The sequence below is a fragment of the Oncorhynchus keta genome, chromosome 19 (assembly GCF_023373465.1).
Source record: "Oncorhynchus keta strain PuntledgeMale-10-30-2019 chromosome 19, Oket_V2, whole genome shotgun sequence".
Taxonomy (NCBI): Eukaryota; Metazoa; Chordata; class Actinopteri; order Salmoniformes; family Salmonidae; genus Oncorhynchus; species Oncorhynchus keta.
Genome location: NC_068439.1, coordinates 15,653,064 through 15,680,574, shown reverse-complemented (window position 1 = coordinate 15,680,574; position 27,511 = coordinate 15,653,064). Strand labels below are relative to the sequence as shown.

The 27,511-nt window shown below is 49.6% G+C and overlaps 1 protein-coding gene across 5 annotated transcripts in view; it reads right to left on the bottom strand.

Moving 5' to 3' along the window:
* The window catches only part of LOC118397634 (adhesion G protein-coupled receptor B2-like), a 565,880-nt gene that overhangs the window by 104,606 nt on the left and 433,763 nt on the right, over positions 1-27,511 (bottom strand). For all 5 annotated transcript variants that reach the window (XM_052469740.1, XM_052469742.1, XM_052469741.1 and 2 more), the window contains 3 exons: positions 20,139-20,208; positions 19,791-19,857; positions 14,263-14,348 (listed from right to left, as the gene is read on the bottom strand). In XM_052469740.1, coding sequence (XP_052325700.1) covers positions 14,263-14,348; positions 19,791-19,857; positions 20,139-20,208 — 223 coding nt within the window. The remainder of the gene's footprint in view (positions 1-14,262; positions 14,349-19,790; positions 19,858-20,138; positions 20,209-27,511) is intronic.

Here is a 27,511-nt window from a genome sequence, read left to right as displayed (position 1 = left end):
ACAGACAGGATGGAGGAGGACGACAAAGACAGGATGGAGGAGGACGACACAGGATGGAGGAGGAGGATGAAACAGACAGGATGGAGGAGGACGACACAGACATGATGGAGAAGAATAACAGAGACAGGATGGAGGAGGACATAGACGGGATGGAGGAGGAGGACAGAGCCAGGAAGGAGGAGAAGGACACAGACAGGATGGAGGAGAAGGACACAGACAGGATGGAAGAGGATGACACAAACAGAATGGAGCAGGACGCAGACATGATGGAGGATGACACAGACAGGATGGAAGAGGACGACACAAACAGGATGGAGCAGGACGCAGACATGATGGAGGAGGACACAGACATGATGGAAGAGAAGGACACAGACAGGATGGAGGAGGAGGACACAGACAGGATGGAGGATGACGACACAGACATGATGGAGGAGGACACAGACATGATGGAAGAGAAAGACACAGACAGGGTGGAGGAGGACAACACAGACAGGATGGAAGAGAAAGACACAGACAGGATGGAGGAGGAGGACACAGACAGGATGGAGGAGGACAACACAGACATGATGGAGGAGGAGGACACAGACAGGATGGAGGAGGAGGAGGACACAGACAGGATGGAGGGGGAGGACACAGACAGGATGGAGGAGGACGACACAGACATGATGGAGGAGGACACAGACAGGATGGAGGAGGACGACACACAGGAGGAGAGGATGGGGAGGACAGTCACACAGGGGAGAGGAAGGGGAGGACAGACACACAGGGGGAGAGGATGGGAAGGACAGACACACAGGGGGAGAGGATGGGGAGGACAGACACACAGGGGAGAGGATGGGGAGGACAGACACATAGGGGGAGAGGATGGGGAGGAGGAGGACACACAGGGGGAGACAGGATGGAGGAGGGGACAGACACAGGGGAGGAGGATGGGGAGGACAGACACACAGGGGGAGAGGATGGGGAGGACAGACACACAGGGGGAGAGGATGGGGAGGACAGACACACAGGGGGAGAGGATGGGAAGGACAGACACACAGGGGGAGAGGATGGGGAGGACAGACACATAGGGGGAGAGGATGGGGAGGACAGACACACAGGGGGAGAGGATGGGGAGGACAGACACACAGGGGGAGAGGATGGGGAGGACAGACACACAGGGGGAGAGTATGGGGAGGACAGACACACAGGGGGAGAGGATGGGGAGGACAGACACACAGGGGGAGAGTATGGGGAGGACAGACACATAGGGGGAGAGGATGGGGAGGATGAACACACAAATGGGAAAGACAAACACAGACCCAGAAACACACACATTCAACAAGTAATGGGAGCAATGGGGTGCAAACCATATATACACATTCACACACACGAGAGTGAGGAATGGATGGGCAGTGTGGATGGGATGGGCAGTGTGGATGGGATGGGCAGTGTGGATGGGATGGGCAGTGTGGATGGGATGGGCAGTGTGGATGGGATGGGCAGTGTGGATGGGATGGGCAGTGTGGATGGGATGGGCAGTGCAGTTGCAAACAAAGGTGAAAAGCACAGAAGGACATAATGGACACACAGACAAAAAGAGAGGGAGAGGGACACAGAAAGGAGAAAAAGAGAGGGAGAGGGACACAGAAAGGAGATAAAGAGAGGGAGAGGGACACAGAAAGGAGAAAAGAGAGGGAGAGGGACACAGAAAGGAGAAAAAGAGAGAGAGAGGGACACAGAAAGGAGAAAAAGAGAGGGAGAGGGACACAGAAAGGAGAAAAAGAGAGGGAGAGGGACACAGAAAGGAGAAAAAGAAAGAAGAAAAAAATTTAACAAACCTCAAAGTAGCAGCAATGGACAACAAGTCAGAATACAAAGATCATGACCGAATGCCGTGACAGATACACGAAAGAGAGAGGAGGAGAGAGAGAGGAAGAGCGAGAGAGGAAGAGAAAGAGAGGAAGAGGGCGAGAGGAAGAGGTAGAGAGAAAGAGAGAGAGAGGAAGAGAGGGAGAGGAAGAGGGAGAGAGGAAGAGAGAGTGAGGAAGAGAGGAAGAGGGAGAGAGGAAGAGAGAGTGAGAGAGAGAGAGAGAGAGAGAGAGAGAGAGAGAGAGAGAGAGAGAAGAGAGAGAGAGAGGAATAAGAAGAGAGGAAGAGGGAGAGTGGGAGGAATAACGAGAGAGGAAGAGGGAGAGAGAGAGAGGAAGAGAGAGAGAGGAAGAGAGAGAGAGGGGGAGAGGAAGCGAGAGGAAGAGGGAGAGAAGGAGAGGGAGAGGAAGAGAGAGAGAGAGGAAGAGAGAGAGGAAGAGAGAGAGGAAGAGAAAGAGACAGGAAGAGAGAGAGAAGGAAGAGAGAGAGAGGAATAGAGAGAGAGAGACAGGAAGAAGGAGAGAGGAAGAGGGAGAGGGAAGAGAGAGAGGAAGAGAGAGAGAGGAAGAGAGAGAGAGGAAGAGAGAGAGAGGGGGTAGAGAGGAAGAGGAGAGGAAGAGGGAGAGAAGAAGAGGGAGAGGGAAGAGGTAGGGAGGAAGAGAGAGAGGGAGATAGAGAGAGGAAGAGGGAGAGAAGAAGAGAGAGAGGAAGAGAGGGAGAGGGAAGAGAGAAAGAGGAAGAGAGAGACAGAAGAGAAGAGGAAGAGAGAGGAAGAGAAGGAGAGGTAAAGAAGGAGAAGAGGAAGAGAGAGAGAGAGGCAGAAGGAAAGAGAAAGAAGAGAGAGGAAGAGAGAGAGGAAAAGAGGGAGAGGAAGAGAGAGAGGAAGAGAGAGAGAGGAAGAGAGAGAGGAAGAGGGAGAGAGGAAGAAGGAGAGGTAAAGAAGGAGAGAAGAAGAGAGAGAGAGAGGCAGAAGGAAAGAGGTATATATATATATATATAATATATATATATAATATATATATAATATATATATATAATAAGAGAGAGGAAGAGGGAGAGGAAAAGAGGGAGAGGAAGAGAGAGAGGAAGAGAGAGAGAGGAAGAGAGAGGGAGGAAGAGGGAGAGAGGAAGAAGGAGAGGAAAGAAGGAGAGAGGAAGAGGGAGAGGGAAGAGAGAGAGAGGAAGAGGGAGAGAGGAAGAGAGAGAGAGAGAGAGAGAGAGAGAGAGAGAGAGAGAGAGAGAGAGAGAGAGGAAGAGGGAGAGAGGAAGAGAGAGAGAGAATAGCAAGAGAGCAAGAGGGGAGAGAGGAAGAGGGAGAGAGGAAGAGAGAGAGAGGAAGAGAGAGAGAGGAGGAGAGAGAGAGAGGGGGGAGAGGAAGCGAGAGGAAGAGGGAGAGAAGGAGAGGGAGAGGAAGAGAGAGAGAGAAAGAGAGAGAGAGAGGAAGAGAGAGAGGAAGAGGGAGAGAGGAAGAGAGAGAGAGGAAGAGGGAGAGAGGAAGAGAGAGAGGAATAGCAAGAGAGCAAGAGGGAGGAAAAACGAGCGAGGGAGAGAGGGAGATAGAGGGAGGAAGAGAGAGAGAGGAAGAGAAAGAGAGAGGGAGAGAGGAAGAGGGAGAGGGGAAGAGGTAGGGAGGAAGAGAGAGAGGGAGATAGAGAGAGGAAGAGGGAGAGAAGAAGAGGGAGAGGAAGAGAGGGAGAGGAAGAGAGAAAGAGAGAGAGGTAGAGAGAGAGAGAGGAAGAGAGAGAGGAAGAGGGAGAGAGGAAGAAGGAGAGGGAAAGAAAGAGAGAGGAAGAGAGAGAGAGGAAGAAGGAAAGAGGAAGAGAGAGGAAGGGGAGAGGAAGAGAGGGAGAGGAAGAGAGAGAGGAAGAGAGAGAGAGGAAGAGGGAAAGAGGAGGAGAGAGAGAGAGGAAGAGAGCGAGAGGGGAGGAAGAAGGAGAGAGGAAGAGGGAGAGGAAGAGAGAAAGAGAGGAAGAGAGAGAGAGGAAGAGGGAGAGGAAGAGAGAGAGGAAGAGAGGAGAGGAAGATAGAGAGAGAGGAAGAGAGAGAGAGGAAGAGGGAGAGAGGAAGAGGGAGAGAGGAAGAAGATGGAGAGAGGAGGAAGAAGAAGAGGGAGAGAGGAAGAGAGAGAGAAGAAGAGAGAAAGAGGAAGAAGGAGATAGGAAGAGGGAGAGAGGAAGAGGGGGAGAGGAAGAAGGAGAGAGGAAGAAGGAGAGAAGAAGAGGAAATGAGAGAGGAATAAGAGAGAGAGGAAGAGAAGAGAGAGAAAGAGAGAGAGAAAGAGAGAGAGGAAGAGAGAGAGAGGAAGAGAGAGAAAGGGAAGAGGGACAGAGGAAGAGAGAGAGATGAGAGAGGGAGGGGAGGAAGAGGGAGAGAGGGAAGAGAGGAGAGAGGAATAAGGAGAGAGGAAGAGGGAGAGACGAAGAGAGGAAGAGAGAAGAGAGAAAAGAGAGAGAGGGGAAAGAGGAAGAGAGGAAGAAGAGAAGAGGGAGAGGAAGAGAGAGAAAGGAAGAGGGGAGAGAGGAAGAGAGAAAGAGAGGAAGAATTAGAGAGGAAGAGAGAGAGGAGAGAGAGAGAGAGAGGAAGAGAGAGAGAGGAAAGAAGGAGAGAGAGGAAGAAGAGAGAGAGAGGAGGAAGAGGAGAGAGGAAGAGGGAAGGAGAGGGAGGAAGAGAGAGAGAGAAAGCGAGAGAGGAAGATGGAGAGAGGAAGAGAGAGAGGAAGAGGGAGAGAGGAAGAGAGAAAGAGAGGAAGAGAGAGAGGAAGCGAGAGAGGAAGAGAGAGAGGAAGAGAGAGAGAGGAAGAGAGAGAGAGGAAGAGGGAGAGAGTAAGAGAGAGAGAGGGATAGAGGAAGAGGGAGAGAGGAAGAGAGAGAGAGGGAGATAGAGAGAGGAAGAGGGAGAGAAGAAGAGGGAGATGAAGAGAGGGAGAGGAAGAGAGAAAGAGAGAGAGAGGAAGAGAGAGAGAGGAAGAGAGAGAGAGGAAGAGGGAGAGAGGAAGAAGGAGAGGGAAAGAAGGAGAGAGGAAGAGAGAGAGAGGAAGAAGGAAAGAGGAAGAGAGAGGAAGAGGGAGAGGAAGAGAGGGAGAGAGAGGAGAGAGGAAGAGAGAGAGAGGAAGAGAGAGAGAGGAAGAGGGAGAGAGGAAGAGAGAGAGGAAGAGAGAGAGAGGAAGAGGGAGAGAGGAAGAGAGAGAGAGGAAGATGGAGAGAAGAAGAGGGAGAGAGGAAGAGAGAGAGAGGAAGTGAGAGAGAGGAAGAAGGAGATAGGAAGAGGGAGAGAGGAAGAGGGGGAGAGGAAGAAGGAGAGAGGAAGAAGGAGAGAAGAAGAATGAGAGAGGAATAAGGAGAGAGGAAGAGTGAGAGAGGAAGAGAGGAAGAGAGAGAGAAAGAGAGAGAGGAAGAGAGAGAGAGGAAGAGGGAGAAAGGAAGAGGGACAGAGGAAGAGAGAGAGATGAAGAGGGAGGAAGAGGGAGAGAGGTAGAAGGAGAGAGGAAGAAGGAGAGAGGAATAAGGAGAGAGGAAGAGGGAGAGACGAAGAGAGGAAGAGAGAGAGGAAGAGAGAGAGGAAGCGAGAGAGGAAGAGAGAGAGAGGAAGAGAGAGAGGAAGAGGGAGAGAGGAAGAGAGAAAGAGAGGAAGAGAGAGAGGAAGCGAGAGAGGAAGAGAGAGAGAGGAAGAGAGAGAGGAAGAAGGAGAGAGGAAGAAGGAGAGAGAGGAAGAGAGAGACAGGAAGAGGGAGAGAGGAAGAAGGAGAGAGGAATAAGGAGAGAGGAAGAGGGAGAGAGGAAGAGAGAAAGAGAGGAAGAGACAGAGGAAGCGAGAGAGGAAGAGAGAGAGAGGAAGAGAGAGAGGAAGAGGGAGAGAGTAAGAGAGAGAGGGATAGAGGAAGAGGGAGAGAGGAAGAGAGAGAGAGGGAGATAGAGAGAGGAAGAGGGAGAAAAGAAGAGGGAGATGAAGAGAGGGAGAGGAAGAGAGAAAGAGAGAGAGAGGAAGAGAGAGAGAGGAAGAGAGAGAGAGGAAGAGGGAGAGAGGAAGAAGGAGAGGGAAAGAAGGAGAGAGGAAGAGAGAGAGGAAGAAGGAAAGAGGAAGAGAGAGGAAGAGGGAAAGAGGAAGAGGGAGAGAGGGAGAGAGGAAGAGAGAGAGAGGAAGAGAGAGAGAGGAAGAAGGAGAGAGGAAGAGGGAGAGGAAGAGAGAAAGAGAAAGAGAGGAAGAGAGAGAGAGGAAGAGGGAGAGGAAGAGAGAGAGGAAGAGGGAGAGGAAGATAGAGAGAGAGGAAGAGAGAGAGAGGAAGAGGGAGAGAGGAAGAGGGAGAGAGGAAGATGGAGAGAAGAAGAGGGAGAGAGGAAGAGAGAGAGGAAGTGAGAGAGAGAGGAAGAAGGAGATAGGAAGAGGGAGAGAGGAAGAGGGGGAGAGGAAGAAGGAGAGAGGAAGAAGGAGAGAAGAAGAATGAGAGAGGAATAAGGAGAGAGGAAGAGTGAGAGAGGAAGAGAGAGAGAAAGAGAGAGAGGAAGAGAGAGAGAGGAAGAGGGAGAAAGGAAGAGGGACAGAGGAAGAGAGAGAGATGAAGAGGGAGGAAGAGGGAGAGAGGTAGAAGGAGAGAGGAAGAAGGAGAGAGGAATAAGGAGAGAGGAAGAGGGAGAGAGGAAGAGAGGAAGAGAGAGAGGAAGAGAGAGAGGAAGCGAGAGAGGAATAGAGAGAGAGGAAGAGAGAGAGGAAGAGGGAGAGAGGAAGAGAGAAAGAGAGGAAGAGAGAGAGGAAGCGAGAGAGGAAGAGAGAGAGAGGAAGAGAGAGAGAGGAAGAAGGAGAGAGGAAGAAGGAGAGAGAGGAAGAGAGAGACAGGAAGAGGGAGAGAGGAAGAAGGAGAGAGAGGAATAAGGAGAGAGGAAGAGGGAGAGAGAAAGAGAGGAAGAGAGAGAGGAAGCGAGAGAGGAAGAGAGAGAGAGGAAGAGAGAGAGAGGAAGAAGGAAAGAGGAAGAGAGGGGAAGAGGGAAAGAGGAAGAGGGAGAGAGGAAGAGAGAGAGAGGAAGAGAGAGAGAGGAAGAAGGAGAGAGGAAGAGGGAGAGAGGAAGAGGGAGAGGGAAGAGAGGAAGAGAGAGGAAGAGAGAAAGAGAGAGGAAGAGGGAGAGAGGAAGAGAGAGAGAGGAAGAGGGAGGAAGAATGAGAGAGGAAAGAGGGAGAGAGGGAGAGAGGAAGAAGAGAGAGAGGCAGAGAGAGAAAAAGAGGGAGAGAGGGAAGAGGGAGGGAGGAAGAGAAAGAGATAGGAGAAGAGAGAGAGGAAGAAGGAGAGAAGAAGAGGGAGAGGAAGAGAGAAAGAGAAAGAGAGGAAGAGAGAGAGAGGAAGAGATAGAGGAAGAGAGAGAGAGGAAAAAGAAAGAGGAAGAGAGAGGAAGAGGGAGAGAAAGAAGAGGGAGAGGGAGAGAGGAAAATGGAGAGGAAAGAAGGAGTGAGGAAGAGGGAAAGAAGGAGAGAGGAAGAAGGAGAGAGGAAGAGGGAGAGGGAAGAGGGAGAGAGGAAGAGAGTTAGAGAGAGGAAGAGGGCGGAATAACGAGAGAGGAAGAGGGAGAGCGGTAGAGAGAGAGAGAAAGAGAGAAAGAGGAAGAGAGAGAGGGGAACAGGGAGAGGGGAAGAGGGAGGAAAACGAGAAGAGGAGGAGGAGGGAGAGAGGAAGAGGGAGAGGGGAAGAGGTAGGGAGGAAGAGAGAGAGGGAGATAGAGAGAGGAAGAGGGAGAGAAGAAGAGGGAGAAGAAGAGAGGGAGAGGAAGAGAGAAAGAGAGAGAGGTAGAGAGAGAAGAGAGGAAGAAGGAAAGAGGAAGGGAGAGAGGAAGAGAGGAAGAGGAAGAGAGAGAGGACGAGGGAGAGAGGAAGAAGGAGAGGAAAGAAGGAGAGAGGAAGAGGGAAAGAGTAAGAGAGAGAGAAGAAGGAAGAGAGCGAGAGGAGGAAGAAGGGGAGAGGAAGAGGGAGAGGAAGAGAGAAAGAGAAAGAGAGGAAGAGAGGGAGAGAGGAAGAGGGAGAGGAAGAGAGAGAGGAAGAGGGAGAGGAAGATAGAGAGAGAGGAAGAGAGAGAGAGGAAGAGGGAGAGAGGAAGAGGGAGAGAGGAAGATGGAGAGAGGAAGAGGGAGAGAGGAAAGAGAGAGGAAGTGAGAGAGAGGAAGAAGAGAGAGGAAGAGGAGAGAAGAGGGAGAGAGGAAGAGAGAGGGAAGAGGGGGAGAGGAAGAAGGAGAGAGGAAGAAGGAGAGAAGAAGAATGAGAGAGGAATAAGGAGAGAGGAAGAGTGAGAGAGGAAGATGGAAGAGAGAGAGAAAGAGAGAGAGAAAAGAGAAAGAAGAGGACAGAGGAAGAGAGAGAGGAAGAGGGAGAGAAAGGAAGAGGGAGAGAGGAAGAAGAGAGAGATGAAGAGGGAGGGAGGAAGAGGGAGAGAGGTAGAAGGAGAGAGGAAGAAGGAGAGAGGAATAAGGAGAGAGGAAGAGGGAGAGAGAAAGAGAGGAAGAGAGAGAGGAAGCGAGAGAGGAAGAGAGAGAGAGGAAGAGAGAGAGAGGAAGAAGGAAAGAGGAAGAGAGGGGAAGAGGGAAAGAGGAAGAGGGAGAGAGGAAGAGAGAGAGAGGAAGAGAGAGAGAGGAAGAAGGAGAGAGGAAGAGGGAGAGAGGAAGAGGGAGAGGGAAGAGGGAGAGAGGAAGAGTGTTAGAGAGAGGAAGAGGGAGAGAGGAAGAGAGAGAGAGGAAGAGGGAGGAATAATGAGAGAGGAAGAGGGAGAGAGGGAGAGAGGAAGAGAGAGAGAGGCAGAGAGAGAGAGAAAGAGGGAGAGGGGAAGAGGGAGGGAGGAAGAGAGAGAGGGAGAGTTAGAGAGAGGAAGAGGGAGAGAAGAAGAGGGAGAGGAAGAGAGAAAGAGAAAGAGAGGAAGAGAGAGAGAGGAAGAGATAGAGGAAGAGAGAGAGAGGAAAAAGAAAGAGGAAGAGAGAGGAAGAGGGAGAGAAGAAGAGGGAGAGGGAGAGAGGAAAATGGAGAGGAAAGAAGGAGTGAGGAAGAAGGAGAGAGGAAGAGGGAGAGGGAAGAGGGAGAGAGGAAGAGAGTTAGAGAGAGGAAGAGGGCGGAATAACGAGAGAGGAAGAGGGAGAGCGGTAGAGAGAGAGAGAAAGAGAGAAAGAGGAAGAGAGAGAGGGGAACAGGGAGAGGGGAAGAGGGAGGAAAACGAGCGAGGAAGAGGGAGAGAGGGAGAGAGAGAGGAAGAGAGAGAGAGAGGAAGAGGGAGAGAGGAAGAGGGAGAGGGGAAGAGGTAGGGAGGAAGAGAGAGAGGGAGATAGAGAGAGGAAGAGGGAGAGAAGAAGAGGGAGAGGAAGAGAGGGAGAGGAAGAGAGAAAGAGAGAGAGGTAGAGAGAGAGAGGAAGAAGGAAAGAGGAAGAGAGAGGAAGGGGAGAGGAAGAGAGGGAGAGGAAGAGAGAGAGGACGAGGGAGAGAGGAAGAAGGAGAGGAAAGAAGGAGAGAGGAAGAGGGAAAGAGTAAGAGAGAGAGAGGAAGAGAGCGAGAGGAGGAAGAAGGAGAGAGGAAGAGGGAGAGGAAGAGAGAAAGAGAAAGAGAGGAAGAGAGAGAGAGGAAGAGGGAGAGGAAGAGAGAGAGGAAGAGGGAGAGGAAGATAGAGAGAGAGGAAGAGAGAGAGAGGAAGAGGGAGAGAGGAAGAGGGAGAGAGGAAGATGGAGAGAGGAAGAGGGAGAGAGGAAGAGAGAGAGGAAGTGAGAGAGAGGAAGAAGGAGAGAGGAAGAGGGAGAGAGGAAGAGGGGGAGAGGAAGAAGGAGAGAGGAAGAAGGAGAGAAGAAGAATGAGAGAGGAATAAGGAGAGAGGAAGAGTGAGAGAGGAAGATGGAAGAGAGAGAGAAAGAGAGAGAGGAAGCGAGAGAGGAAGAGAGAGAGAGGAAGAGAGAGAAAGGAAGAGGGAGAGAGGAAGAGAGAGAGATGAAGAGGGAGGGAGGAAGAGGGAGAGAGGTAGAAGGAGAGAGGAAGAAGGAGAGAGGAATAAGGAGAGAGGAAGAGGGAGAGAGAAAGAGAGGAAGAGAGAGAGGAAGCGAGAGAGGAAGAGAGAGAGAGAGGAAGAGAGAGAGGAAGAGAGAGAGGAAGAGAGAGAGGAAGAGGGAGAGAGGAAGAGAGAGAGATGAAGAGGGAGGGAGGAAGAGGGAGAGAGGTAGAAGGAGAGAGGAAGAAGGAGAGAGGAATAAGGAGAGAGGAAGAGGGAGAGAGGAAGGGGGAGAGAGGAAGAGAGAAAGAGAGGAAGAGAGAGAGAGGAAGAGGGTGAGAGGAAGAGAGAGAGAGGGAGAGAGGAAGAGGGAGAGAGGAAGAGAGAAAGAGGAAGAGGGAGAGAGGAAGAGGGAGAGAGGAAGAGAGAAAGAGAAAGAGGGAGAGAGGAAGAGAGAGAGAGGAAGAGGGAGAGAGAAACAATGAGGGAGCAGCGAGAGAAAGTGAACAAAGAAAGGGAGAAGAGCTGAATAATCTTAAAGCAGGATAATAACGTGTCTGGCTAACACGGATTACTAAACATGACAGGCACTGCCTTGACCAACTGTCTCTCTCCCACAGTGTGTGTGTGTGTGTGTGTGTGTGTGTGTGTGTGTGTGTGTGTGTGTGTGTGTGTGTGTGTGTGTGTGTGTGTGTGTGTGTGTGTGTGTGTGTGTGTGTGTGTGTGTGTGTGTGTGTGTGTGTGTGTGTGTGTGCGTGACTCAGTGAGCGCTGACTCAGTGATTTGGACCCTGAAGTACACTCTTAGATAAAAGGTGTAATCTAGAAGCTAAAAGGGTTCTTCAGCTGTCCCCTTAGGAGAACCTTTTGAAGAACCTTTTTGGTTCTAAGAAGAACCCTTTTGGGGTCCATGTAAAACTCTTTCCACAGAAGTGGTTCTACCTGGAACCAAAAGGGGTTCTACCTGGAACCAAAAAGGGTTCTTCCTGGAACCAAAAAGGGTTCTAGCTGGAACCAAAAAGGTTTCTTCAAATGGCTTCCCTATGGGGACAGCCAAATAACCTTATTGGAACCCTCAAGCTGGAACACTCAAGCTTCATTGACTTAAGGTTCTCCTTACATCCAAAACCAGCCTCAGTGATTTGTGTGTATATGTGTGTGTATGCGTGTATGCTTTATTCACTCCCAGAGTACTTGTCCTCTCATAAGAAGCAACCAGTGAAGCTACTGAGGGTAGACATAGAGAGAGCACCACTAGACTGTTAAAGAGAGGCTTGCTACTGCTGTGCGTGTGTGTGTGTGTGTGTGTGTGTGTGTGTGTGTGTGTGTGTGTGTGTGTGTGTGTGTGTGTGTGTGTGTGTGTGTGTGTGTGTGTGTGTGTGTGTGTGTGTGTGTGTGTGTGTGTGTGTGTGTGTGTGTGTGTGTGTGTAATGCTCAATGCAGAATGATGGGGTAGTGCGTAGTGTGGCTATGCTACATTAGCCCCCCAGCACAGCTCATTGCCTTAGTGCCATCCACATCCCCACAGCTTCATAAAATTGCACTAACACTAATGACAACATGGACAGAATGTGTGTGTGTGTCTGTCTGTCTGTCTGTCTGTCTGTCTGTCTGTCTGTCAATCTCTGTTTCTGAAGCCCATTGAAGCCCATTTACTTAGAAGCCTACTCCCCAATAGGGGCAGTATTTGCAAGGGGGAGGGATTGATTGCATGTTCACATGCATGTGTGTGAGTGATCATGTCATCACAGGACCATGGAGGGAAGAGAGAGAAGAGAGAGATCAAATACATTTGCAGGGAAATGAAAGCATGGATTTGGCTGGGAGCACATTGAGTATGTTTATATGTCCACTAATAATTTGATATTAAACTGATTATGGCAGCAGGCCGAGTAAACAATTTACTCTGCTGATCAGAGTCAAAATGGAAGTAAGCACACGCCGATTAAAACAGACAGTCTTCTGATCTTTAGAATTATTAAGATTATTAGGACATAAACATGTTCAAGCCTCCATCTGATTGCATGAGTGAAGTGAGCAAATAAAAAAGTACATTAAACTCTATATGTGTCTGAAATCAGAATCAAATAGGCTTCACAGTAATAACATGGCTGCTATGGTAGAACGTTTATATTCGTTGCCAATTTTCTGCATTTAGGTTGAGTCCCATCAGATGTTTCCATGTCAACAGAATCATTCAATCTTTTAGACGTTTTAATCATAAACTACTAAATTCATTTGACTGCATGTAACCGTGCTCATTGAAATCGACAATCTATGGATGAATACCAATGGAAAATCACTGCTGATGGAATTACAGACCAGGGAACAGAAGAAACCTCTCTACTGTACTGTGGGTGTGTATCGGTGTGTGTGTGTGTGTGTGTATCGGTGTGTGTGTGTGTGTGTGTGCGTGTGTGTGTGTGCGTGTATCGGTGTGTGTGCGGGTGTGTATCGGTGTGTGTGTGTGTGTATCGGTGTGTGTGTGTGTGTATCAGTGTGTGTGTGTATCGGTGTGTGTGTGTGTGTGTGTGTGTGTGTGTGTGTGTGTGTGTGTGTGTATCTGTGTGTGTGTGTGTGTATCGGTGTGTGTGTGTGTGTGGGTGTGTATCGGTGTGTGTGTGTGTGTGTGTATCGGTGTGTGTGTGTGTGTATCGGTGTGTGTGTGTATCGGTGTGTGTGTGTGTGTGTATCGGTGTGTGTGTGTGGGTGTGTATCGGTGGTGTGTGTGTGTGTGTGTGTGTGTATCGGTGTGTGTGTGTGTGTGTGTGTGTGTATCGGTGTGTGTGTGTGTGTGTGTGTGTGTATCGGTGTGTGTGTGTGGGTGTGTATCGTGTGTGTGTGTGTGTGTATCGGTGTGTGTGTGTGTGTGTGTGTGTGTGGGTGTGTGTGTGTGTGTGTGTGTGTGTGTGTGTGTGTGTGTGTGTGTGTGTGTGTGTGTGTGTGTGTGTGTGTGTGTGTGTGTGTGTGTGTGTGTGTGTGTGTGTGTGTATCGGTGTGTGTGTGTACATTCTGTTAATGAATCATATGGAAACGCTATGCGTGGAGCATGACCTCAGTCTATTTCTAAATTCTCTACATATTATAAATCCCTAAACATGATCAGAATCCTTTGTCAATAATTTCATCCCGGAAGATAGTTCAACAGTAGCTACTAGATCTATCTTAATTCAACGCCTCTCAGTAGACAGAGTGGAATTTCTGCCATTGATGTTGACACCCCTTGACGTTTGAGTCTCTACAATGCTGTGGTACAATGGTAAATGGAATCATGTGTGGGAGTGTTTGTACAGTGGAACACAAGGCCTCAGTCTAGATCCAATAACAGGTCATGAAGGGTCGTCTGCTCCTGTTGTAGAAAGCCTCTTCACTCCCTCATTAACATATGTGGAGAGTTAAATGGATACAGCTGCTGCCTATCGGTGTTTGTGTGTGTTCAAGGTTATTTGAAAGAGAGTTCAACGCATACAAGCGTACGTGTGTCTCTCTTTGTGTGTCTGCTTCTTTGTGAGACTCCTCTTTCTCCATCAGATCTCTTCTAAGCGTAAAAAGCCTGGAACCATAGACATAGAATCACTGGAACAACCACATCATTTTTCTCCAGAGAGGAGCAGCGGTCTACGGCACTGCATCTCAGTGCTAGAGGCGTCACTACAGACCCTGGTTCATTCCCGGGCTGTATCACCACCGGCCATGATCGGTGGTCCGAAGGTCTATCTATACCAGTTGTATTCGACGCATGTGACAAATAACATTTCATTTGATTTGATTTGAAGATATGCTTTTACCTTAACTCAATAAAATAGAAAGGATGTTTTTCTCGTTTCAGAGCGAGAACGCTGATGAAGTGGCTATGTAAAAAAGTGATCATTTGAAACGGGTCCTATATGCTAGATTTAGAGTTGTTTGGCAACTTTAGTTGTGAATGATACAAACCTTAATGTCTTAGAAATGAAAACGTATATGGGCTGCATGATGTGACTATAGACTATTGATTTGAGAAAGTAGTAAAAAAAGCTTGTGTAATGTTCCTTTCCTCAGGCTGCACAGCTGTTCTCTCAGCAAGTGGTCACGTGTAAAATCAGGGAGGGGAAAAAGACATGGAGGCTGTGCTCTTTCCCGCCAGTCCGTTTTTCAACGATGCCTGGTAGACTACTTCGTTTTCACAGCAGAGCTGTACTTAATATTAGCAGCTGAGAAATAAATATAAAAACACTTAATTCACCCCATGCATCAACCACTGTTTGAGGAGCTCTCGCTGCGGGACAGGTGATATTCCACCCAAACTCTGTATGCCAGGGGCTCCCCAGCCCTGTTCCTCTGCAGCTACCCAGGGCTTCATTTGGAAAACCAAATTGGTGAAATTGGTAATACTGTCACCACAACAGACCTAATGGATGGTCCATGCATGATGTATGTTAGCGTGAGACAGACAGGCAGACAGTTCTGGTTCTACAGCTCTAAGTCGAGTCTACCTACCCAGCTCTCTGCTTTTTAGACTTGTCAGAGATACCATCTCGAGACATGAGCTTGTTGAAGACCACAATACCGATCAGCATGTTCATCTGAAAGGGATAGAGAGAGAGAGAGAGAGAGAGAGAGAGAGAGAGAGAGAGAGAGAGAGAGAGAGAGAGAGAGAGAGAGAGAGATTCAGGTTAAGCATTAAGATCTGAGACAATAAATACTCTGCCAACTATAATCTCTACGATTCCCAGACTGAACAGTCTAAAATGGGATTTGGCTTTGGTGGACAGGGTTATGAGTGTACGTGGTGTGTGTGTGTGTCAGGGGGTGGTAGAGTTGAAGTGAGCAGATCCCGAGTCTAACCCCCTTTGTCCCGACCGTGCGTCCTTTAGGACTGAGTTCTACCAAGTGTCCTTACAACTTAAGCATGCGCACGCACACACACACACACCGTTGTGCGAGCGCGCACGACACATACACCCACATACCCCAGCCAAGCTTCGTCACGAGTGCTTTTCCATTGGGAAATCCTGCCCATGTTAGAGATTTTCCATGCCAGTGACATGTCCCTCTTCATCCTGACCCCGTTTGCTCTCTCCTCTCCCTCCCTTCTCTCTAACGCTATCTCTATGTCCAATCTTTCTTTCTCCCCCACCTCCCCTTCTCTTTTCTCTCCTTCCCTCCACCCTCTCCTTCCCTCTACCCTTCTCTCTATCCCTTCTACCTTAACTCTCATTTCCTTTAATCTTCTCTTCAACCCTCTACCATTCTCTCCTTTCCCCTACCCTTCTCTCCTTTCCTTTACTCTTCTCTCCTACCCTCTACCCTTCTGTCCTTTCTTTTACCCTTCTCTCCTACCCTCTAACCTTCTCTCTTTCTTTCTCACCTGACTCTAAAGTAGCCCTCCCAATCCCTCTACAATCTCTCCACTCTCTTTAAGAGTGTCTGTCTACTCCCACAGACTGCCATAGAAAGCTTGTTTCTTCACCTTGAGAAAAGTAAAGGAGCCCACTGGAACATTGTCCAGATCAGTGATCATTAATCCTGGACCTCAGTCTATTTTCACAGCATACTGTGTTTTTCCATACAAACCTTTGTATCTACTCCACTGAGCACTTTAGTGTATTGATACATCTGCGACATTTCTTTTTAATTGATTTTCTTCCAGGTTGTCCATAGTGATCTTCATGTCTACTGCACTGAGCACACCACTGATATTTCATTTCCCACCATAAATCTGTCTTCCATGTTGTTTGATGCTTTAACCTGCATCTTTCCTTCATGTTGACATTCCCGTCATGTACGACCTCGTTGCCCTGGGAGACAGCGGTCTCAAGCTCCGTTATTTGCCGAAGGCTAGATTCTTTTTTTTTTCATTAATTAGACGGTCATCCTAAGGAGGACTGTGTTACTCTGATGTACCTCGTCTCAATTACATCTGTTTGTCTGAGGGGGCTCTCCAAACACAACACGAGGGGAGCAGGGACACACACACACACACACACACACACACACACACACACACACACACACACACACACACACACACACACACACACACACACACACACACACACACACACACACACACACACACACACACACATATCTGGATTATTGAGAATGTGTGTATTGACAGAGGGATTCACACTGGATACAGTCAGTAATTCTACAGACAGCCATGCAGTAGAGATCTAAACTCAGCAAACAAATAAACGTCCTCTCACTGTCAACGGCGTTTATTTTCAGCAAACTTATCATGTGTAAATATTTGTATAAACATAACAAGATTCAACAACTGAGACATAAACTGTTCCACAGAAATGTGACTAACAGAAATTGAATAATGTGTCCCTGAACAAAGAGGGGGTCAAAATCCAAAGTAACAGTCAGTATCTGGTGTGGCCACCAGCTTCATTAAATACTGCAGTGCATCTCCTCCTCATGGACTGCACCAGATTTGCCAGTTCTTGCTTTGAGATGTTACCCCACTCTTCCACCAAGGCACCTGCCAGTTCCTGTCTTGCAGGAAATCACGCACAGAACGAGCAGTATGGCTGGTGGCATTGTCATGCTGGAGGGTCATGTCAGGATGAGCCTGCAGGAAGGGTACCATATGAGGGAGGAGGATGTCTTCCCTGTAACACACAGCGTTGAGATTGCCTGTAATGACAAGTTCAGTCCGATGATGGTGTGACACACCACCCCAGACCATGACGGACCCTCCACCTCCAAATCAATCCCGCTCCAGAGTACAGGCCTCGATGTAACGCTCATTCCTTCGACGACAAACGCGAATCCGACCCCAGGTGAGACAAAACCGCGACTCGTCAGTGAAGAGCCCTTTTTGCCAGTCCTGTCTGGTCCAGAGACGGTGGGTTTGTGCCCATAGGCGACGTTGTTGATGGTGATGTCTGTTGAGGACCTTCCTTACAACAGGCCTACAAGTCCTCAGTCCAGCCTCTCTCAGCCTTTTGTGGACAGTCTGAGCACTGATGGAGGGATTGTACGTTCCTGGTGTAACTCGGGCAGTTGTTGTTGCCATCCTGTACCTGTCCCGCAGGTGTGATGTTCGGATGTACCGATCCTGTGCAGGTCTTACACGTGGTCTGCCACTGTGAGGATGATCAGCTGTCCGTCCTGTCTCCCTGTAGCTCTGTCTTAGGTGTCTCTAAAAACATGTTTTTTGTCAAATATTATATCTGACTGGGCTTTTTGTGTTCAATTTGCAGTCTACAAATAATTTGTAATTCCATTCCGGGCCCCTGACCATCCAATGATCCCTGCTTTACAGTAATGACAATTGAAAAGGTTGAAGGTTCCAGTACCAGGTTAGAGAATGGTTTCTCCGTCAATGTTCACTGCCATTGTGGTCTGACACTAGCAGTGGTGGGGAAATTCATCAATTGTCATACGTCAGTAATAGTAAAGATACCATAATAGAACATTACTGAAGTAAAAGTGAAAGTCACCCAGTAAAATAATACTTGAGTAAAAGTCTAAAAGTATTTTGTTTTAAATATACATTAGTATCAAAAGTAAAAGGAATTGCTATTTACAGATGAATAATTTGTGTTTAGTGAGTCCACCAGATCAGAGGTAGTAGGGATGACCAGGGATGTTCTCTGTTTAGTGAGTCCACCAGATCAGAGGTAGTAGGGGTGACCAGGGATGTTCTCTGTTTCGTGAGTCCACCAGATCAGAGGTAGTAGGGATGACCAGGGATGTTCTCTGTTTAGTGAGTCCACCAGATCAGAGGTAGTAGGGATGACCAGGGATGTTCTCTGTTTAGTGAGTCCACCAGGTCAGAGGTAGTAGGGATGACCAGGGATGTTCTCTGTTTAGTGAGTCCACCAGGTCAGAGGTAGTAGGGATGACCAGGGATGTTCTCTGTTTAGTGAGTCCACCAGATCAGAGGTAGTAGGGATGACCAGGGATGTTCTCTGTTTAGTGAGTCCAGCAGACCAGAGGCAGTAGGGATGACCAGTGATGTTCTCTGTTTAGTGAGTCCAGCAGACCAGAGGCAGTAGGGATGACCAGTGATGTTCTCTGTTTAGTGAGTCCAGCAGACCAGAGGCAGTAGGGATGACCAGTGATGTTCTCTGTTTAGTGAGTCCAGCAGACCAGAGGCAGTAGGGATGACCAGGGATGTTCTCTGTTTAGTGAGTCCAGCAGACCAGAGGCAGTAGGGATGACCAGTGATGTTCTCTGTTTAGTGAGTCCAGCAGACCAGAGGCAGTAGGGATGACCAGTGATGTTCTCTGTTTAGTGAGTCCAGCAGACCAGAGGCAGTAGGGATGACCAGTGATGTTCTCTGTTTAGTGAGTCCACCAGATCAGAGGTAGTAGGGATGACCAGAGATGTTCTCTGTTTAGTGAGTCCAGCAGACCAGAGGCAGTAGGGATGACCAGTGATGTTCTCTGAGTGAGTCCACCAGATCAGAGGTAGTAGGGATGACCAGGGATGTTCTCTGTTTAGTGAGTCCAGCAGACCAGAGGCAGTAGGGATGACCAGTGATGTTCTCTGTTTAGTGAGTCCACCAGATCAGAGGTAGTAGGGATGACCAGGGATGTTCTCTGTTTAGTGGGTCCACCAGTCAGAGGCAGTAGGGATGACCAGGGATGTTCTCTGTTTAGTGAGTCCAGCAGACCAGAGGCAGTAGGGATGACCAGTGATGTTCTCTGTTTAGTGAGTCCAGCAGACCAGAGGCAGTAGGGATGACCAGTGATGTTCTCTGTTTAGTGAGTCCAGCAGACCAGAGGCAGTAGGGATGACCAGTGATGTTCTCTGTTTAGTGAGTCCAGCAGACCAGAGGCAGTAGGGATGACCAGTGATGTTCTCTGTTTAGTGAGTCCAGCAGACCAGAGGCAGTAGGGATGACCAGTGATGTTCTCTGTTTAGTGAGTCCAGCAGATCAGAGGCAGTAGGGATGACCAGGGATGTTCTCTGTTTAGTGGGTCCACCAGATCAGAGGCAGTAGGGATGACCAGGGATGTTCTCTGTTTAGTGAGTCCACCAGATCAGAGGTAGTAGGGATGACCAGGGATGTTCTCTGTTTAGTGGGTCCACCAGATCAGAGGCAGTAGGGATGACCAGGGATGTTCTCTGTTTAGTGAGTCCACCAGATCAGAGGTAGTAGGGATGACCAGGGATGTTATCCTGATAAGTTTGGGAATTTGACCATTTTCCTGTCAAAATGTAATCAGTACTTTTGGGTGTCATGAAAAATGTATTGATTAAAAAGTACATTATTTTCTTTAGGAGTGAAGTAAAAATTGGCAAAAATATATATAACTAGGAAAGTGAAGTACAGATGCCCCAAAAAACGACTTTAGTACTTTAAAGTATTTTCACTTAAGTACTCTATCTAGGGAGTTTTTCCTAGCCATGTAATGAGTAATTTTGGGTGTCGCGAAAAATGTATGGAGGAGAAATTACATTATTTTCGTTTGGAATGTAGTGAAGTGAAAGTTGGCAAAAATGTAAGCTGATGTAAAAAGAGCTTTATGAATACAATTGATTGCATTTGATTGATTTACATCATTAGACACAGGAAACTCTGAAAGAAACCGCTAGTGGCAAATCAAGTATTAAATGATTCACTTTGTCCTATTTATCTTCCTGCTGTCTTCAAGTAATGGATCTGGAGCAGTAAACAAGTTGCTAATGCCGCGTTCAAAACAACTGGGAACTTGGAAATCTCAGACTTCCGACTTCATTGCATTCAAGACCACTGGGAACGGTCATCCGACTCAAAATTCCAAGTCTGAAAGTCGGGCATATTTCTCGAGCTCTGAATTTCCAACCTGAAGATCATTGACATCATGATTTGACTTTGTTATTTTCGGAGTTCCCTGTTGTCATGAAAGTACCATATTTCAACCATCTGGTGTCATTTAAACAGTGTTTATTCTTAACCCCTATCTGACCTGTATGACAGCAGAAGAAATCATCATGGAAATGATTTTAAATTCAGAGTCGGGTCAATGCCTGTCGACAGACATCCAGACTGACCAATGAAAATAGGGATAAAAGGTACCTACCAATACGATGACAGCTGCAGGTCCAACAAATGCGTAGAGAAGCCCGCCTTCCAAGGACAGCCAGCAACTAAAAGAATGCAGAGGAAAAGACAGGAAGTTATTAACAATAACGCACAACTTCTTTAAAATACACTTTGTTCTGTGTTTCATTTTCCCAATGACTAGTTCCTATGTCTGAGATACTTTTCTATTTCTCTTCAGAGGGTTCTTTCCAAATACTTTACGTAGGGGATTCAAATCCATACAGTAAATATAAACATTTCTTTGTTTGTGAAATCACTTCAAACAAATGGCCCTAAGTGGACTGCAAAAACACATGAAGGGTGAAAGGTGAAAAAGTGTACTCACTAGCTGGGTGTACCGTAACCTCTGGCTCGAGTGAAACCTACTGACACAGCAACCACCAGGGCTGGGAGACCTGAGAGAGAGAGAGAGAGAGAGAGAGAGAGAGAGAGAGAGAGAGAGAGAGAGAGAGAGAGAGAGAGAGAGAGAGAGAGAGAGAGAGAGAGAGAGAGAGAGAGAAATAAATAAGAGACTGACAAGTAACAGAGAGATAGAGGGAAGATGATATAACAGATGATATAACAGCAAGAGAACATCCCCTTGACAATATAGCCATTTCACTGCTATTTTACAACCATTAGCTGACCAGCTTGTGACTGTAGACTGAAAATGTTCCTCCTCCTTTCTCTCTCTTGGTTAATGATTGTATCTATGGGGTTAACCCCGAGGCGGTAGAAGTAGACCTAGTATGGATCAGAGTTCATCATCACGAGTAATACAGCCATGGTTAGGATACTCTTCTGTGCTGCAGTGTTCTTCCTTGGGCTATTGAACTCTATGCAGAGTGTGTGTGTGTGTGTGTGTGTGTGTGTGTGTGTGTGTGTGTGTGTGTGTGTGTGTGTGTGTGTGTGTGTGTGTGTGTGTGTGTGTGTGTGTGTGTGTGTGTGTGTGTGTGTGTGTGTGTGTGTGTGTGTGAGTCAAAGAAAGGGTCCTTTATGAGTTTGGTTCTGAAATATTCATGTAATTTACAAAGCTGTGATTATGTCAGCAAATGAAATACTATTAGAAAAACAACCCACATAAACAAAAGAGATGTGATGTGGGGTGGTAACTTTACATAAAATATAACACAAACAAAAATACACCACACACACTCCTACCCCATTCTGCACAATCTACACTTCTCCCTGCTCCCTCCTCCCTGTTCCCTCCCTACTCCCTGTTCCCTCCCTCCTCCCTCTTCCCTCCCTCCTCCCTGTTCCCCCATTCCCTCCCTACTCCCTGTTCCCTCCCTCCTCCCTCTTCCCTCCCTGCTCCCTCCTCCCTGTTCCCTCCCTACTCCCTGTTCCCTCCCTCCTCCCTCTTCCATCCCTCCTCCCTGTTCCCCCATTCCCTCCCTCCTCCCTGTTCCCCCATTCCCTCCCTACTCCCTGTTCCCTCCCTCCTCCCTCTTCCCTCCCTGTTCCCTCCTCCCAATTCCCTCCCTCCTCCGTGTTCCCTCTCTCCTCCCTGTTTCCCTCCCTCCTCCCTGTCCCCTCCCTCTTCCCTGTTCCCTCCCCTCCCCTAATTCCCTCCCTCCTCCCAATTCAACCCCTCCTCCCAATTCCCTCCCTCCTCCAAATTCCCTCCCTCCTCCCAATTCAACCCTCCTCCCCATTCCCTCCCTCCTCCCAATTCAACCCCTCCTCCCCATTCCCGCCATCCTCCCATTCCCTCCCTCCTCCCTGTTCCTTCCATTCCCTCCCTCCTCCCAATTCCCTCCCTCCTCCCTCTTCCTTCCATTCCCTCCCTCCTCCCTCTTCCCTCCATTCCCTCCCTCCTCCCTGTTCCTTCCATTCTCTCCTCCTCCCTCTTCCCTCCCTACTCCCTCTTCCCTCCCTCCTCCCTGTTCCCTCCCTCCTCCCTCTTCCCTCCCTCCTCCTTGTTCACTCCATTCCCTCCCTCCTCCCTGTTCCCTCCATTCACTCCCTCCTCCCTGTTCTCTCCCTCCTCCCTGTTCCCTCCCTCCTCCCTCTTCCCTCCCTCCTCCCCTCTTCCCCCCCTCCTCCCTGTTCACTCCATTCCCTCCCTCCTCCCTGTTCCCTCCATTCACTCCCTCCTCCCTGTTCTCTCCCTCCTCCCTGTTCCCTCCCTCCTCCTCTTCCCTCCCTCCTCCCTCTTCCCCCTCCTCCCTGTTCACTCCATTCACTCCCTCCTCCCTGTTCTCTCCCTCCTCCCTGTTCCCTCCATTCCCTCCCTCCTCCCTCCCCCCTCCATCCTCCCTGTTCCCTCCCTCCTCCCTCTTCCCTCCCTCCTCCCTCTTCCCTCCATTCCCTCCCTCCTCCCTCTTCCCTCCCTCCTCCCTGTTTCCTCCCTCCTCCCTCTTCCCTCCCTCCTCCCTGTTCCCTCCCTCCTCCCTCTTCCCTCCATTCCCTCCCTCCTCCCTGTTCCCTCCATTCCCTCCCTCATCCCTCTTCCCTCCCTCCTCCCTGTTCCCTCCATTCCCTCCCTCCTCCCTCTTCCCTCCCTTCTCCCTGTTCCTTCATTCCCTCGCTCCTCGCTCTTCCATCCATCCCTCCTCCCTCCCTGTTCCTCCTCCTCCCTGTTCCCTCCATTCCCTCCCTCCTCCCTCTTCCCTCCCTCCTCCCTGTTCCCTTGATTCCCTCTCTCCTCGCTCTTCCCTCCATTCCCTCCCTCCTCCCTGTTCTCTCCCTCCTCCTCCCTGTTCTCTCCCTCCTCCTTGTTCCCTCCATTCACTCCCTCCTCCCTGTTCCTCCAATCCCTTGTGCACAAAATAGGGAAAAGGGTGCCTTTTGGGACATGGCCCATATCAGGTAAGGGCATCAGTGGCTTAATGGATCAGATAGGTGGATGGATAAGGGAAAAGAGCAGGGGATGTAATTGCTAGGTTCTATCTCCCTGGATGTTGCCCCTTTCAGGAAGATGTTATCCTATATCATTTATTATCCCCATCATCTCCTTTAGCAAGGCATGGGGTTGTTGTACAGGAGACGCCTTCAACAGCACACAGACTGACTGTACAGGAGATGCCTTCAACAGGACACAGACTGACTGTACAGGAGATGCCTTCAACAGGACACAGACTGACTGTACAGGAGACGCCTTCAACAGCACACAGACTGACTGTACAGGAGATGCCTTCAACAGCACACAGACTGACTGTACAGGAGACGCCTTCAACAGGACACAGACTGACTGTACAGGAGACGCCTTCAACAGGACACAGACTGACTGTACAGGAGACGCCTTCAACAGCACACAGACTGACTGTACAGGAGACGCCTTCAACAGGACACAGACTGACTGTACAGGAGACGCCTTCAACAGCACACAGACTGACTGAGAGAGGAAGAGAGAGAGAGGAAGAGGGTGAGAGGAAGAGAGAGAGAGGGAGAGAGGAAGAGGGAGAGAGGAAGAGAGAAAGAGGAAGAGGGAGAGAGGAAGAGGGAGAGAGGAAGAGAGAAAGAGAAAGAGGGAGAGAGGAAGAGAGAGAGAGGAAGAGGGAGAGAGAAACAATGAGGGAGCAGCGAGAGAAAGTGAACAAAGAAAGGGAGAAGAGCTGAATAATCTTAAAGCAGGATAATAACGTGTCTGGCTAACACGGATTACTAAACATGACAGGCACTGCCTTGACCAACTGTCTCTCTCCCACAGTGTGTGTGTGTGTGTGTGTGTGTGTGTGTGTGTGTGTGTGTGTGTGTGTGTGTGTGTGTGTGTGTGTGTGTGTGTGTGTGTGTGTGTGTGTGTGTGTGTGTGTGTGTGTGTGTGTGTGTGTGTGTGTGAGTCAAAGAAAGGGTCCTTTATGAGTTTGGTTCTGAAATATTCATGTAATTTGCAAAGCTGTGATTATGTCAGCAAATGAAATACTATTAGAAAAACAACCCACATAAACAAAGAGATGTGATGTGGGGTGGTAACTTTACATAAAATATAACACAAACAAAAATACACCACACACACTCCTACCCCATTCTGCACAATCTACACTTCTCCCTGCTCCCTCCTCCCTGTTCCCTCCCTACTCCCTGTTCCCTCCCTCCTCCCTCTTCCCTCCCTCCTCCCTGTTCCCCATTCCCTCCCTACTCCCTGTTCCTCCCTCCTCCCTCTTCCCTCCCTGCTCCCTCCTCCCTGTTCCCTCCCTACTCCCTGTTCCCTCCCTCCTCCCTCTTCCATCCCTCCTCCCTGTTCCCCATTCCCTCCCTCCTCCCTGTTCCCCATTCCCTCCCTACTCCCTGTTCCCTCCCTCCTCCCTCTTCCCTCCCTGTTCCCTCCTCCCAATTCCCTCCCTCCTCCGTGTTCCCTCTCTCCTCCCTGTTCCCTCCCTCCTCCCTGTCCCCTCCCTCTTCCCTGTTCCCTCCCTCCCCCTAATTCCCTCCCTCCTCCCAATTCAACCCCTCCTCCCAATTCCCTCCCTCCTCCAAATTCCCTCCCTCCTCCCAATTCAACCCCTCCTCCCCATTCCCTCCCTCCTCCCAATTCAACCCCTCCTCCCCATTCCCGCCATCCTCCCAATTCCCTCCCTCCTCCCTGTTCCTTCCATTCCCTCCCTCCTCCCAATTCCCTCCCTCCTCCCTCTTCCTTCCATTCCCTCCCTCCTCCCTCTTCCCTCCATTCCCTCCCTCCTCCCTGTTCCTTCCATTCTCTCCCTCCTCCCTCTTCCCTCCCTACTCCCTCTTCCCTCCCTCCTCCCTGTTCCCTCCCTCCTCCCTCTTCCCTCCCTCCTCCTTGTTCACTCCATTCCCTCCCTCCTCCCTGTTCCCTCCATTCACTCCCTCCTCCCTGTTCTCTCCCTCCTCCCTGTTCCCTCCCTCCTCCCTCTTCCCTCCCTCCTCCCTCTTCCCCCTCCTCCCTGTTCACTCCATTCCCTCCCTCCTCCCTGTTCCCTCCATTCACTCCCTCCTCCCTGTTCTCTCCCTCCTCCCTGTTCCCTCCCTCCTCCCTCTTCCCTCCCTCCTCCCTCTTCCCCCCCTCCTCCCTGTTCACTCCATTCTCTCCCTCCTCCCTGTTCTCTCCCTCCTCCCTGTTCCCTCCATCCCCCCCCTCCTCCCTCCCTCCTCCCTCCTCCCTGTTCCCTCCCTCCTCCCTCTTCCATCCCTCCTCCTTGTTCCCTCCATTCACTCCCTCCTCCCTGTTCCCTCCCTCCTCCCTGTTTCCTCCCTCCTCCCTGTTCCCTCCCTCCTCCCTGTTCCCTCCCTCCTCCCTCTTCCCTCCATTCCCTCCCTCCTCCCTGTTCCCTCCATTCCCTCCCTCTTCCCTCTTCCCTCCCTTCTCCCTGTTCCCTTCATTCCCTCGCTCCTCGCTCTTCCATCCATCCCTCCTCCCTGTTCCCTCCCTCCTTCCTGTTCTCTCCCTCCTCCCTGTTCCCTCCATTCCCTCCCTCCTCCCTCTTCCCTCCCTCCTCCCTGTTCCCTTGATTCCCTCTCTCCTCGCTCTTCCCTCCATTCCCTCCCTCCTCCCTGTTCTCTCCCTCCTCCCTGTTCTCTCCCTCCTCCTTGTTCCCTCCATTCACTCCCTCCTCCCTGTTCCTCCAATCCCTTGTGCACAAAATAGGGAAAAGGGTGCCTTTTGGGACATGGCCCATATCAGGTAAGGGCATCAGTGGCTTAATGGATCAGATAGGTGGATGGATAAGGGAAAAGAGCAGGGGATGTAATTGCTAGGTTCTATCTCCCTGGATGTTGCCCCTTTCAGGAAGATGTTATCCTATATCATTTATTATCCCCCATCATCTCCTTTAGCAAGGCATGGGGTTGTTGTACAGGAGACGCCTTCAACAGCACACAGACTGACTGTACAGGAGATGCCTTCAACAGGACACAGACTGACTGTACAGGAGATGCCTTCAACAGGACACAGACTGACTGTACAGGAGACGCCTTCAACAGGACACAGACTGACTGTACAGGAGACGCCTTCAACAGCACACAGACTGACTGTACAGGAGACGCCTTCAACAGCACACAGACTGACTGTACAGGAGATGCCTTCAACAGCACACAGACTGACTGTACAGGAGACGCCTTCAACAGGACACAGACTGACTGTACAGGAGACGCCTTCAACAGGACACAGACTGACTGTACAGGAGACGCCTTCAACAGCACACAGACTGACTGTACAGGAGACGCCTTCAACAGGACACAGACTGACTGTACAGGAGACGCCTTCAACAGCACACAGACTGACTGTACAGGAGACGCCTTCAACAGGACACAGACTGACAGTACAGGAGATGCCTTCAAGAGGACACAGACTGACTGTACAAGAGATGCCTTCAACAGGACACAGACTGACTGTACAGGAGATGCCTTCAACAGCACACAGACTGACTGTACAAGAGATGCCTTCAACAGGACACAGACTGACTTAATCCATGCTTTTGTCACTTCTAGGTTAGACTACTGCAATGCTCTACTTTCCGGCTACCCGGATAAAGCACTAAATAAACTTCAGTTAGTGTTAAATACGGCTGCTAGAATCCTGAATAGAACCAACAAATTTGATCATACTATTCCAGTGCTAGCCTCCCTACACTGGCTTCCTGTTAAGGCAAGGGCTGATTTCAAGGTTTTACTGCTAACCTACACGTATGCTACGGTCACAAGACGCAGGCCTCCTAATTGTCCCTAGAATTTCCAAGCAAACAGCTGGAGGCAGGGCTTTTCTCCTATAGAGCTCAATTTTTATGGAATGGTCTGCCTACCCATGTGAGAGACGCAGACTCGGTCTCAACCTTTAAGTCTTTACTGAAGACTCATCTCTTCAGTGGGTCATGTGATTCAGTGTAGTCTGGCCCAGGAGTGTGAAGGTGAACGGAAAGGCTCTGGAGCAACGAACCGTCCTTGCTGTCTCTGCCTAACCGGTTCCCCTCTTTCCACTGGGATTCTCTGCCTCTAACCCTATTATAGGGGCTGAGTCACTGGCTTACTGGTGCTCTTTCATGCCGTCCCTAGGAGGGGTGCTTCACTTGAGTGGGTTGAGTCACTGATGTGATCATCCTGTCTGGGTTGGTGCCACCCCCCTCTGGGTTGTGTCGTGGCGGAGATCTTTGTGGGCTATACTCGGCCTTGTCTCGGGATGGTAAGTTGGTCGTTGAAGATATCCCTCTAGTGGTGTGGGGGCTGTGCTTTGGCAAAGTGGGTGGGGTTATATCCTTCCTGTTTGGCCCTGTCCAGGGATATCATCGGATGAAAACACAGTGTCTCCTGACCCGTCCTGTCTCAGCCTCCAGTATTTATGCTGCAGTAGTTTATGTGTCGGGGGGCTAGGGTCAGTTTGTTATATCTGGAGTACTTCTCCTGTCTTATCCGGTGTCCTGTGTGCATTTAAGTATGCTCTCTCTAATTCTCTCTTTCTCTCTTTCTTTCTCTCTCTTGGAGGACCTGAGCCCTGGACCATGCCTAAGGACTACCTGGCCTGATGACTCCTTGCTGTCCCCAGTCCACCTGGCCGTGCTGCTGCTCCAGTTTCAACTGTTCTGCCTGTGGCTATGGAATCCTGACCTGTTCACTGGACGTGCTACCTGTCCCAGGCCTGCTGTTTTCAACTCTCTAGAGACAGCAGGAGTGGTGGAGATACTCTTAATGATCGGCTATGAAAAGCCAACTGACATTAATCCTGAGGTGCTGACTTGCTTCACCCTCGACAACTACTGTGATTATAATTTTTTGACCATGCTGGTCATTTATGAACATTTTAACATCTTGGCCATGTTCTGT